The sequence below is a fragment of the Pelophylax lessonae genome (genome assembly GCF_965119305.1).
Source record: "Pelophylax lessonae genome assembly, chromosome: 3".
Classification (NCBI taxonomy): Eukaryota; Metazoa; Chordata; class Amphibia; order Anura; family Ranidae; genus Pelophylax; species Pelophylax lessonae.
In genome coordinates this window covers 95,872,199-95,886,711 of record NC_138770.1, presented here as the reverse complement: position 1 = coordinate 95,886,711, position 14,513 = coordinate 95,872,199, and the positions used below count along the sequence as shown (strand labels likewise).

The window sequence follows — 14,513 nt, the reverse complement described above, 5'->3', positions numbered from 1 at the left end:
TGTCTAAGGGCGGACAGGAGGTTTGTGTCATTATCGCACACCACCATGGGGTAGTATCCAGGATCACCCTAAAACTTATAACTATACTCAATAAATAACTGACACCACACCTTTCTTTTTGTTGGAATAAAAATATTTAGGCCGCGGCCATTTATTATTTATAATAAAACATAAATAAATAAATATTTAAAATATAACAAATATGAAAAACTGTAAGCCACCCGATCACCAAGATCCGGGTGCCATTAAATGACACATCATCAAAACTTTATCCATATTAATTCTTAAATATAAATACATATTGTCCCCCTTTGCAACAACAAAGGTGACCCTTAAATAATAAATTTAGCCGCGACATCCAAGGGAGGGGAGGGGGGGGGAAGCTGAAGTTCAATCCTCTTGGTCTTCTTAGCGATGACTGACTGACAAAAGGCGGCAATGAGCCCCTTTATAAAGCCCAGTTCTGAACCAGAACCGGCCGGTTTATTGCTCTGAGAGCTCTGAATTGGGCGGGAAAAAGAATAATCCGCAAAAACTGCCCAGATACAAGGCTACTATTGGGCGGGAAAACCCCGCAGTTCAAAATTCTCCCTAGTTACAGGCCTCTGCTGAGCGGGAAAATAGCCTCAGGAATGCCAGGTCAAAAGTTCAAATGACCTTAATGACCCAGGCCTACCTCAGCCTATACCTAGCACCTACTTACCTCATTTAATAGGCCTACACCTAATTTATAAATAAACTGCCCTGTTAACTACCCCATGGGGAAAATTGGGCATAAAATATGCCCATTTTCTTTACATTCTTGGCTCCAACTGGCATGGCGTGAACACCTCTGGACCTTCCCCTGCAGAGCTGGAAGAATCTCTGCTCCGGTGTGGCTCCTGTCCACTACACAGACCAGCTGAAGCACTGCATGGCACCTTTTGGCCTGACTCATTGAAAACCCTCTTGAACGCTTAGAGGGTACTGGTGGTTCATAGGACAACTCAGCAGAGGAGGGCATGGAGGAGGAGCTGGAGCTGACAAATCCCACATCATCACCTTTAGCTGTATGGAGATGTGGCGGCACAACAAGCTGCAGCACTGAGCCCTGTCCTGCATCCCGAGTTGCAAGCAGAGTTACCCAGTGTGCTGTGAACAAAATATATCGTCCCTGACCATGCTTGCTGGACCACGTGTCACCAGTAACGTGGACCTTGCGGCTGACTGCCTTGCACAACGATGCCTCAACATTGCCCTCCACGTGATAGTACAGAGCTGGAATGGCCTTACGTGAAAAGAAATAGCAACTGGGAACCTGCCATTGAGGTACAGCAAATTCACAGAAGGGGGCAGAAACCACCAGATGGAAAAGCAGGAGTTGTAAAGCCAGCAGCTTGATTTTAGAGGCTGGGCATGTGGGTGGCAGTGGCTGTATTTTTTTTTTTCAACTGCAGAAGATGGGGCAAAGAAATTTGCCTGCTATACTCTTCAGCTGGTGGTGTGCTACTGGCAGACATGCTGAAAGGACCTGTGACACCTTTCACTATACCATCATCTCTGTCAGTGGAGGCTTCTGAGAGATCATGAGGTATAGCGGGGGTAGACCTGAAAGGTGAGGAGTGAGGAGGAGAAGATTTGTGTCACGTTTGTGTGGCTTTCAGGTGCTCTTGCCAACGCGCTGAGTGGTGGAAGGTTAAATACCTTGTCAATTATGTGGTACCCAAATGGCTGGTGTTTTTGCCACGCTTGATCTGCTTGAGGCAGAGTTTGCATATTGCAACAGCGCGATCGACTGCACATGTGCTAACAAAGGCCCAAACAGCTGAGCTGTGGAAAGTGGGCTGGGAGATAACAGCTCCACAATCTGGTGGAATAAGGTGGCTGCTATCTACTCTTACATGATGGCTGCCTCTTTGGGGTTGTGCCTCACCCTCACTTTCCTCCTCTGCTCTATCCGGCACCTAAGCCGTGTCAGTGACCTCATTATCATCATCCCCTCCATCCTCATTATCACTGGAGGCAATTTGGCAATACGCTGCGGCTGGGGGAACATACTGCCAATTTCTGTTTACTAGTGTTCTCCCCTCACTGTAGGCTTATGTTCCTACCTTCAGAACCAAGATCTGAATAAAGTAATGGCTGTGCATGGTCAAGGAGCAAGTGGCTGATGCGGTTTTCAAATAACTCAGCTGACTCCTCCACTCCTGATGCTGGGGCTATGGCAGGAGTAGCTGTGAACAAGGAGACAAAATAAGACACTCTGGCAGCTGCAGTGGACTGCGCACTGGTGTCAACTTGGGTGATGAAGGATGAGGATGGTTTAGTAAGCCAGTCCCACACCTCCTCTGCATGCTGTGGCTGGATGGCAGGGGCAACATCACTAAACAGAGGAAATAATGTCCTGCCTGAGGATGGACCACGTCCATCTTTGCCTGTGGACACATATGCTGCTGGCCCCCTCACAATGCCATGGGAATGTCTGCCACCCCTCGTTGGCCTCCCAGACATGGGGGGGGGGGGGTGATTAACAAAATGTAATAAAGATGGGGAAATGTGTACATGGATGCACTTTATTCAGTGGAAAGTGGTGTTTGGTGCACTTTAACTGCTTCCCGACAGCCCGCCGCAGTTATGCGGTGGCAGGCAGCCGCTCCTGGGCGAATCGCCGTAGGTGTACGTCGCTCGCTCTCAGGAGGCCAGGGGGCGACCGCGCCGCTGGTGGCACGCTCCTGCCCCCACTTTTCAGTGGGGCCGCTGAGAGAGAAGAACGGTCAGCTGTTGTAAACACAGCTGACCGTTCTTCTCCCTGGAATGATCACAGAGCCCATGTGATCCTTCTATATAGGATCACATGTCCCTATGGTCATTTCAGAAGCCACGCCCCCCCCCACAGTTAGAATCACTACCCTAGGCTCACATTTAACCCCTTGATCACTCATAATGTTAACCCTTTCCCTGCCATTGTCATTATTACAGTAACAGTGCATATTTTTAGCACTGATTACTGTAGTAATGTCACTTGTCCTCCCAAAAGTGTCAAAAATGTCAGTCAGGGGTCCGATCTGTCCGCCGCAATGTCGCAGTCCCGCAAAAAATCACCATTACTAGTAAAAAAACAACAAAAATTACATAAATCTTTCCCCTAGTTATATTAGACGCAATAACTTTTGCACAAACCAAACAAAATACGCTTATTGCGATTTTGTTTACCAAAAATATGTAGCAGAAAACAAATTGGCCTAAAATGTTAAAAAAATTTGATTTTTAAATTTTTTTTTTTGGAGAATGTCATAGCAGAATGTGAAAAATATTACTTTTTTTTTCAAAATTGTCGCTCTTTTTTTGTTTACAGAGCAAAAAATAAAAATCGCACAGTTGATCAAATACCACCAAACGAAAGCTCTGTATGTGGGGAAAAAAGGACATACATGTTATTTGGGTACAGCGTTGCACAACCGCGCAATTGTCCGTTAAAGTAACGCAGTGCTGTATCGCAAAATAGGGCCTGGTCAGGAAGGGGGCAGATCCTTCCGGTCTTAAAGTGGTTAACCTGAGTACTTACTACACAGACACACTCCACTGACACACTACAATATACTGTAGTAAAACTGCACTGATGCACTGCAATATACTGCGTTAAATGTGCACCAACGCACTGAAATATAACTATGTCACAAAATATTATACACTGATTTGGGTTATTTTCACCAGAAAAATGTAGCAAAATACATTTCAGGCAAAATTTATGAAGAAAGATAACAAATTATAACAGAAACAAAGAACACTGAATTTTTTCAATTCCGGGTGTTCAGCTCTAGTTTTCTGCAAGAGTAGCCATGACCATTAGTAAATGATGGGACCAGTATGCACCATATACTGTATATGCAATGGTTTCTCCAATCCAATAGGTAGGAAGAGCAGTAAAATGAAAGAGGTGGGAGAGGATGGATGGAAACAATATTGATCAATCTCTCCTAGTGGGTCTTCAATACTGACAAGTGACAATTGCACCCAGAGATTATCTTCTGATGTCTATGGGCACTGCTATTTTGCACAGACACCATGAGGATACATAATAAAAGGTGAGCTGGTGCTGCCCATAGCCATCAATGTGCTGTCCCCTCTCCAGAGACATGAGGAATGCAGCTACACAGAGCTGGGAGTACCTCCATTCCTCCCCCATCATGGTGTGTGCACAACAAGGCTCAGCATTCCCTGCCAGTCTCCTGTATGGCTGCACCTGCACAGCCCCGACCAGCTGTCACTGAAAGCAGCAAGCCACGCCTCTACATCGTCCCTCCGCACAGCGATTGGCCGCTGGTGACAGGTGAGGGCGGGGCAGGCCGCCGCTACTATAAAAGCGGCAGGAGAGTGTAGATGCGGCGACCGCAGAGAGCGGATCATCCCCGACCATGGAGTTCCTGAGGTCCTTCTTCTACCCCAAGGAGATCTACAACCTGATCCGGTATAAGATGGGCTTCCTGGCCAAGGTGGAGCAGGTAAGGCTGAGCAGAGGCAGAGGGGACCCCTGTACACCTGTCCTAGGAGGGGGCACATATAGGAAGAGGACAATCATTGCTTATTCAATTATTTGCATTATTTTCACCACTCAGATTTTTTGTATTTATACAAAGTGTGTGCGGCGTGCCAAGTTAGGTAAAATTCACGCTGTTTACTCCACATCTGGATTTTCTTCCCATTGGGGTCTCCGTTACATTTGCTGCTTTTGTAACTATGCTCGCTGAAAAAAAAAAAAAGCGACGAGTACAAAAAAATAAGCAAGGCTCACTGCCTAAATAAAGGTGCAGGAATGAATGACTTTGGCGCATTCGTCATGTGTAGGGCAGGTGGCTATGCTGCCCTATGCTGTTGTGTGAAATAAACATGCATAAGCGTGATGCACAGGTGTGAATGAGGCCTTAGGGCTCATTCGCATTGGCGGCTGTGGGGGAGGGGGGGGGTTAAAGCAGACAGTTGAGACATGGTTTTTCCACCCCAGCATGGCCATCTAAAGAAGGGCATGTAGCCGCTCATGCTGCTGCCACAATGCTTTGTAGACGCAGCAAAAAATTAAACTGCATGCAGAAGCCAACCAAACACGATCCATTTAAGGGATGGTTTACACTAGTGCTACTCTCTGAAGAGTGATTTGCATTCAGATCGCTCTTCAGAGAGCATTTGATGTTAATGCATTGTATTGCCTCTTCATTGCTTGCTTGAACCCCCTAAATGCTGCAGTACTGAGCCACAACTGCATGCATTGGGGGGCAGCTGCAACCTATATAATTACAGCCATAGTTAGGAAGCAAAGCATGTGTGTACCCCCATCCTCTGCCTTTCCAGCTAAAGGGGGGACGCTTGAGGGGTGGTAAAAGCATGGCACCATCCCCCAACTGCTACAGTAAATGAGTCCTAAGGGTATTCAGCCACACTGCAACTGCTGTGCAATGTGTACTGTTGTGGCACATTGGTTCAGCCTTTGCCAGGGTTAAAACAGACAGCAAGGAGGCAAACCTGTCACTCTAAAAAGTGACCCACCACGGGCCCTTTCACACGGATCCGATTTTGGGGTGAAAAATGCCTGAAAAATGTATCCTTTTAAATATTCTGGAAATCTTCACGCCAGTGCGCTGCGGGTGCGGGGTGTAAGAAGCCACATATGCAATGCGGGAACCAGCGCGATTCTAGTGCATCGCATCTCCCCCCGCAGGCAGTTCACGCTGCCCTCTGCGAACTGCTGCGGGTGTCAATACAAACTTCATGACACTCCCGGATCGGATCGCAGTGCGAAATGTGATTTCAGACAGGAATCAGATCACATGGGTGTGCACACCTATGCGATCCGAATCCAGTGCCGGGGGGGGGGGTAAAAAAAGGTTCCTGTGTCATTTTTGTGCGAATACAATGCTGAGTTCAGCCATACAACTGTATTACTGAAGTCACATTTGTACAGACATCGCATGTGATCTGCACAGCAATGCGGTGCGAATCAAATGCGATTTCTGACATCACATGTGTGAACCCAGGCTAAAGGTCCTCCATGCTGTATTTTTAGTGTGTTTAACCACTTAAAACCAGAAGATTTACCCCCTTAATGACCAGGCCATTTTTTGCGATTTGGCACTGCGTTTATTTAACTGACAATTGCACGGTTGTGCGACGCTGTACCCAAATACAATTAATGTCCTTTTTCCCCCACAAATATAGCTTTCTTTTGGTTGTATTTGATCACCTCTGCGATTTTTATTTTTTGTGCTATAAACAAAAATATTAAAAAAGAATAGCGCGCAAATGCAAAAGAAATTACTACCAAATCTGAAGAGAGTCCATAAATAAAAATGGGGGTTTGGTCCCACCATATGGCCATATCGTGCTCAAGCCCACTACTGCGTCAAAGTACCCCATTATCAGTGGGTCCTACACTATCCATGAAAAAGAGATGAATCCAGCCTTTCTAACCCTTGGAGATAATACTCCTTGCTGGGAAAAATGTGCAAATGCACTACAGGGGACTCCTCCTATATCCACTTGATGGTGGACACTGATTGAGTACAGGTGTATGTGGGGGGTGGGGAGGGCTGCTCAACCTCGATAGTCTGGTCAGACCGAATACATAATAAACAGGCAAAAAATTGATAATGGGGTACTTTGACGCAGTAGTGGGCTTGAGCACGATATGGCCATATGGTGGGACCAAACCCCCATTTTTATTTATGGACTCTCTTCAGATTTGGTAGTAATTTCTTTTGCATTTGCGCGCTATTCTTTTTTAATATACATGTCTTTTGGTTCATAGCTGCAGCAGCTTTGGAAATACATGGGTATGCTCCCCCAAATTTTTTGTCTATAAACAAAAATAGCATCAATTTTGAAAAAAAAAAAAAAAAAAAAGATTTTTTACTTTCTGCTATATAACATTCCCAATAAAAAAAAAAAAAAAATGTATAAATCTATTTTTTCATCATTTTAGGCCAATTTGTATTCTGCTACATATTTTTTGGTTAAAAAAATCCCAATAAGTGTATATTGATTGGTTTGTCAAAAGTTATCACGTCTACAAACTAGGGGAAAGATTTGTCATTTTTATCAAATTTTTTTTTTTTTTTTACTAGTAATGGCGGCGATCTGTGATTTTTACCGGGACTGCGACGGACAGGTCGGACACCTAACTGCCATTTTTGACACTTTTGGGGGGACCAGTGACATTACTACAGTAATCAGTGCAAAAAATATGCACTGTTACTGTAATAATGACACTGGCAGAGAAGGGGTTAACACCAGGGGCGATCAAAGGGTTTAATGTATGCCTAGGGGTTGCTTTCTAACTGTGTGGGGGAGGGACTTATGGCATGAACACAGAGACCTGTGTTCCTAATTAGGAGGAACACAGGAGCCCTGTGTTGATTGCTGACAGAACAACAGTCAGTTGTGTTTACAACGGCAGACCGCCATTCTGTCTTCCCGGGGAGTGATCGCGGGTGCCCAGGGGCAATCACGCCCATCGGCCCCGCATATCAGCTTCCCCTCTCACGAATCGCCGCAAGCGTGCACCCATACTCTCCCCCGAGGAGCGACGTATGGGTACGGCAATTTGCACAGCCAAGCCAGCCTGCTGCAGAATATTTGCGGCGGGCGGGCGGTCGGCCAGTGGTTAAAAACCGCCCCAAAAACGCACCTCCATATCCAAAATGAATGGAAATGCATTGAAAAAAAAGCACCTATAGGTTTTGACAAGCACGTGATTGGAGCCTGGGGCTCTAATTGGCTTGTTTTAGGTTGTCCTCGGGGCACAACCCCCCCCCCCACACGGCAAAGGTTAAATAGAGGGATGTTTGCGCCCCCCTCAACTTTTTAGCACCAGCCGCCACTGGTTGCGACCAGTTGGGCAGCTAAAGGAAGCAGTTTCGGGGTCCAGTAGTGCAGCATGGAGGAAATGAAGAAAAAAGGTAAATGTATCACTGTATTTATCATCCCTTGGCAAAACATCCCCAGAGGGGCCCCACTGCAAGGGTAACTTTTTTTTTTTCCCTTGCATTTCAGACCTGATGCACACTAGCAAGCTTTGAGGATCCTGCACCTAGCGGTCACTCACTTGTCAAAATCACTGATGCTGTCACTACTCCTGTCAGCCTTGTTACAGAAGAAAGGTGCCCCATCCCTACAGTAAACCATTGCGCCCAGGGCAGCTGTCTCTCCTGCCCACCCCTTGTCCCTGTCCTGTCTAAATGTATCAGTTGTAATAAAGATGAAATTCCAACAGGAGGGACTCAGCTGAAATGATTGATGGTGATAATGCTCTGTATAATGGATATGTGGGGAGCTGGATGATTCGCAGATCTCCATCCCATAAAGTCAGGAACTCCCAATGACCTCTAAAAAGCGTAATAAAATGAAACAGGTTTCCGAGCAAACATTACTCTGCCTTCAGGAGTAGTACAATGGCAAACCAGCCTACAACTATGTTCCCAGAGAATGGGAACCCTCCCCACCCCCAGGTAAATTAGTATTGCACATGGAAAGTACCCATTTATGGTGCCATTGCTGATGGGGTTAAAAACCATGAGCAATACTCACCTTACCTCACCCTAAGATAAATACCATGTGTGATACACGAAGGAGAGAAGCATACCTTTCATTTCCATACATCTGTGGAATTACAGATATTCTTGGGTGGCACCCAAGCCACTTCAGCATAAATCCTTCAAATGGCAGTGGCTGAAAAATTTTAAATCTGAACTCCGGGGATTCTACTTTTGCAGTGAACCCTCCCCGCACTGCAAGGGTTAAATGCAAATTTAGTCTAGGGGTGCAGGGGTAAGGTGTAATACCCTATTCCTGGTTCCGGCAGGCTCCCTCCATCCATGTGATCAGTCCAGGGCAGCTGTCTCTTTAAGGTGCTCTCTGCTGCAGTTTCATGCTTGCCGGCTCCAGGAACAGTGCAGGGTAATAAGCCTGCATTGTATGTGATGACACCAAGGAACTGCTCACAGCCTGCAGCTTCGGGCAGAAAAGAACAGAGCTGAAGTCTCCCACACTGATGGAGTAGGCTATACACCAGTGGTCTCCAAACTGGGGCCGGGGGCTGGATGTGGCCCTTTGCTTGTCTTTATCAGGCATTCTGGGACACTTTTCCTCCCACTGATACAAGGCACTATTCCTTCTACACCAACGATGGGGCAAAATTCCTGTCCCTGATCCCAACAACAGGGAACGGTGACAGGACGGGGGCACGGTTCTTGCCACTGACCCCCGAGGACGGGGGCACGGTTCTTGCCACTGACCCCCGAGGACGGGGCATGGTTCTTCCCACTGAATCAAAACTTTATTGGTACAAAAACAGAACAGGTTAGCAAGTCCCCCCCCCCCCCCGAAAAACAGAAAATAACATATTGTCATTGTAACCCCCGAAGATAGTCCCCTCTCTTCATAAGTGAACTGCAATAAATTAGTACAGTAGGCCCAATCAAATGGAAAGGGCAACACTCATCCCAACGTGTTTCGCCTTTCAAGGCTTCTTCAGGGGAATATTTGGGTGCGAGTGGGTTACTGGAAGAAAAAGAAAACAAGTACAGACATGATGCATATTGACAATTCAGTCATCAATAACTTCTATTAAGGGTATATGCCAATGACACACAGTTGTGAAATAGGTTGCGATTTGGAAGAATCAGATACTTGTCTCACCCTGGTCAGATCCCAAACCGGACGTCACAGGCTAAATATACCAAAACACAACTCCACCCAAAAAGGGGGGGGGGGGGGGTAACCATCCAACAACACCCAATAGGCAGAGAGGGAGAGGAAACAGATGGCCTTGTCCCTACTTTCACCATGTATGGGCAATACTGGTAGAGAAAAGAGAAAGAAAGGAAAAAAACACCCTAATAACCATTCACGTTATGTGGTATATCAATCAAAATGTACATTGACATAACAGAGCCACCACCATTAATCATATACAGACATACCTAGCCCAGATGGTATGCCGATGGTCACAGAGGAAAGCCACTGCATTAAAGATGGGTAAATCTGATTGCGTAAAAGACAGACATATACAGACCATTTCCATCCATATTCTATTGTGACACCTTCAAGCACATATACATATACAGTGCCTTGCGAAAGTATTCGGCCCCCTTGAACTTTGCGACCTTTTGCCACATTTCAGGCTTCAAACATAAACATACAAAACTGTAATTTTTTGTGAAGAATCAGCAACAAGTGGGACACAATCATGAAGTGGAACGAAATTTATTGGATACTTCAAACTTTTTTAACAAATAAAAAAACAAAAAAATTGGTCGTGCAAAATTATTCAGCCCCCTTAAGTTAATACTTTGTAGCGCCACCTTTTGCTGCGATAACAGCTGTAAGTTGCTTGGGGTATGTCTCTATCAGTTTTGCACATCGAGAGACTGAAATTTTTGCCCATTCCTCCTTGCAAAACAGCTCGAGCTCAGTGAGGTTGGATGGAGAGCGTTTGAACAGCAGTTTTCAGTTCTTTCCACAGATTCTCGATTGGATTCAGGTCTGGACTTTGACTTGGCCATTCTAACACCTGGATATGTTTATTTGTGAACCATTCCATTGTAGATTTTGCTTTATGTTTTGGATCATTGTCTTGTTGGAAGACAAATCTCCGTCCCAGTCTCAGGTCTTTTGCAGACTCCATCAGGTTTTCTTCCAGAATGGTCCTGTATTTGGCTCCATCCATCTTCCCATCAATTTTAACCATCTTCCCTGTCCCTGCTGAAGAAAAGCAGGCCCAAACCATGATGCTGCCACCACCATGTTTGACAGTGGGGATGGTGTGTTCAGGGGGATGAGCTGTGTTGCTTTTACGCCAAACATAACGTTTTGCATTGTTGCCAAAAAGTTTGATTTTGGTTTAGAAACATAGAAACATAGAATGTGTCGGCAGATAAGAACCATTTGGCCCATCTAGTCTGCCCAATATATTTGAATCCTATGAATAGTCCCTGGCCCTATCTTATATGAAGGATAGCCTTATGCCTATCCCATGCATGCTTAAACTCCTTCACTGTATTTGCAGCTACCACTTCTGCAGGAAGGTTATTCCATGCATCCACTACTCTCTCAGTAAAGTAATACTTCCTCATATTACTTTTAAACCTTTGCCCCTCTAATTTAAAACTGTGTCCTCTTGTGGTAGTTTTTCTTCTTTTAAATATGCTCTCCTCCTTTACCGAGTTGATTCCCTTTATGTATTTAAAAGTTTCTATCATATCCCCTCTGTCTCTTCTTTCTTCTAAGCTATACATGTTAAGGTCCTTTAACCTTTCCTGGTAAGTTTTTTCCTGCAATCCATGTACTAGTTTAGTAGCTCTTCTCTGAACTCTCTCTAGAGTATCTATATCCTTCTGGAGATATGGCCTCCAGTACTGCGCACAATACTCCAAGTGAGGTCTCACCAGTGTTCTGTACAGCGGCATAAGCACTTCTCTCTTTCTACTGCTTATACCTCTCCCTATACATCCAAGCATTCTGCTGGCATTTCGTGCTGCTCTATTACATTGTCTTCCCACCTTTAAGTCTTCTGAAATAATTACTCCTAAATCCCTTTCCTCAGATACTGAGGTCAGGACTGTGTCAAATATTCTATATTCTGCCCTTGGGTTTTTACGCCCCAGGTGCATTATCTTGCAATTATCCACATTAAATTTCAGTTGCCAGAGTTCTGACCATTCTTCTAGTTTTCCTAAATCCTTTTCCATTTGGTGTTTCCCTCCAGGAACATCAACCCTGTTACATATCTTTGTGTCATCAGCAAAAAGACAAACCTTACCATCGAGGCCTTTTGCAATATCACTTATGAAGATATTAAACAAAATTGGTCCCAGTACAGATCCCTGAGGTACCCCACTGGTAACATGACCTTGTTCTGAATGTTCTCCATTGACTACAACCCTCTGTTGTCTGTCACTCAGCCACTGCCTAATCCACTCAACAATATGGGAGTCCATGCTCAATGACTGCAGTTTATTGATAAGTCTTCTATGTGGGACAGTGTCAAAAGCCTTACTAAAATCTAGATATGCAATGTCTACTGCACCTCCACCGTCTATTATTTTAGTCACCCAGTCAAAAAAAATCTATAAGATTTGTTTGACATGATCTCCCTGAAGTAAACCCATGTTGTTTTTCATCTTGCAATCCATGGGATTTAAGATGTTCCACAATCCTATCCTTTAATAGGGTTTCCATTAATTTGCCTACTATTGATGTCAGACTCACTGGTCTATAGTTGCTCGATTCCTCCCTACTACCTTTCTTGTGAATGGGCACGACATTTGCTAATTTCCAATCTTCCGGGACGACTCGTGTTACTAATGATTTGGTTAAATAAATCTGTTAATGATTTTGCCAGCTCACCACTAAGCTCTTTTAATAATTTTGGGTGTATCTCATCAGGACCCTGTGACTTATTTGTCTTCACTTTAGACAGCAATCTTAGAACGTCTTCCTCTGTAAAGACACATGCATCAAACGATTCATTAGTCATCCTTTCAAGTGGAGGTCCTTCTTTTTCTTCTGTAAAAACTGAACAGAAGTATTCATTAAGGCAGTCGGCTAGCCCTTTATTCTCTTCTACATACCTTCCGTCCTTTGTTTTTAATTTAGTTATTCCTTGTTTTAATTTCCTTTTTTCATTTATATATCTGAAGAATGTTTTATCCCCCTTTTTCATAGACTGAGCTAGTTTTTCTTCTGCCTGCGCTTTAGAAGTTCTTATAACTTGCTTGGCCTCTTTCTGCCTAATCTTGTAGATTTCCTTATCTTCATTGCTCTGGGTTTTTTTATAATTACAAAATGCTAGCTTTTTATTTTTAATGATTTGGGCCACTTCTGCTGAGTACCACAGTGGTCTCATCCTTTTTTTGCTTTTACTGACAAGTCTAATGCAATTTTCTGTTGCCTTCAATAATGCACCTTTCAAGTAGTCCCATTTCTCCTGGACTCCATGTAATCCGTACCAGTCTGATAAGGACTCATTTATGACTAATTTCATTTTTGAAAGTCTGTTTTTCTAAAATCTAAAACTTTTGTTTTTGTGTGGTGTGACTCTTTCACAGTTCTTATATTAAACCACACTGACTGGTGATCACTGGATCCCAAGGTTTCGCCTACAATGACATCATATACCGAATCCCCATTTGTGAATACCAGATCCAAAATGGCCTCCCTCCGGGTTGGCTCCTCAACCACTTGTTGCAGAGACAACCCCAGTAGGGAATTTAGAATATCTGTACTCCTGGTAGAACTTGCTATTTTGGTTTTCCAGTTTATATCTGGAAGATTGAAATCTCCCATAATGATAACTTCTCCTTTCATTGTCATTTTAGCTATTTCTTCAACTAGTAGATCATCTAGTTCTTTGACTTGACCAGGTGGTCTATATATCACACCTACACAAGTTACTGCATGATTAGCAAACTGCAACGTAACCCAAACTGACTCTATGTTGGCCTCACCAACTTGTATTAGGTTAGATTTGTATTAGGTTAGATTTAATGCTATCTTTCACATACAGGGCCACTCCTCCTCCTTTCTTGCCTTCTCTGTCTCTTCTGTATAAAGAGTACCCTGGTATGGTTATGTCCCAGTCATTTCTTTCATTAAACCATGTCTCCGTAACAGCCACTAAATCTACATTCTCAGATGCCATAATTGACCCAAGTTCATTGATTTTTTTTTTTACCTAAACTGCAAGCATTTGTAGACAGGACTCTGAGCTTATCATTTCTTAACCTCTGTGCTTCTGACCTGTTCTGGCATTGTTTCGGGGGGCAATTGGACTCTTGTAATTCCACTCTTTTGCCCCCCCTTCCTAGTTTAAATACTCTTTCGCAAATTCTTGGAGTTGTTCACTAAGTACATTTGTTCCTTTGAGAGAAAGATGCAAACCATCTTTTTTGTACAGTTCCTTTCTATTCCAAGTAGAGCTATCATGAGAAACAAAGCCAAATCCTTGCTCTTGACACCATTTACTAAGCCATATGTTGAACTCCTTTATGCGCCTCTGCCTATCATTCTGAACATTATGCACAGGCAGAACTTCAGAAAATGAAATGGTGGATGCAAAATCCTGTACGTCATTTCCAAGTGTGATAAAAGATTTTTTCACCTCTGACACTTCATTGCAAGCCAGGTCATTTGTCCCTAGATGGACAAGAACATCCACGTCCCCTTCCTGCTTTGCTTGCTTAACAATATTAATAATACGTCTTCTATCTCGTCTAGCAGTAGCACCAGGGAGACATCTCACAAAACCATTTTCTTTAAGCTCCACACTTCTTATGATTGAATCACCCAGCAACAGCTGCTTCCTTTGAGACTTCACTTTATCTTTTTTGTCCTTGGCTGCAGTCTTGCATACATTAGACATAGGAGTCGATGGTTTCTCACCCTCTGTGCTTGAGTCCATATCCATGTTGTCCTTACATTCTGAGAGTGCTGCAAATGAATTTTGGAGAACCACCGACTGTGGGACATGTCTTCTATCCACCACT

General features: G+C 44.2%; 1 protein-coding gene across 1 annotated transcript in view; it reads left to right on the top strand.

Annotated features, from left to right (window-relative positions):
* The first annotated feature begins 4,382 nt into the window (after positions 1-4,382).
* Positions 4,383-14,513, top strand: part of LOC309551584 (squalene synthase-like) — a 112,684-nt gene continuing 102,553 nt past the window's right edge. The window contains exon 1 of the mRNA XM_082252223.1: positions 4,383-4,481. Within this exon, the coding sequence (XP_082108349.1) occupies positions 4,395-4,481 (87 nt within the window). The 5' untranslated portion in view covers positions 4,383-4,394. The remainder of the gene's footprint in view (positions 4,482-14,513) is intronic.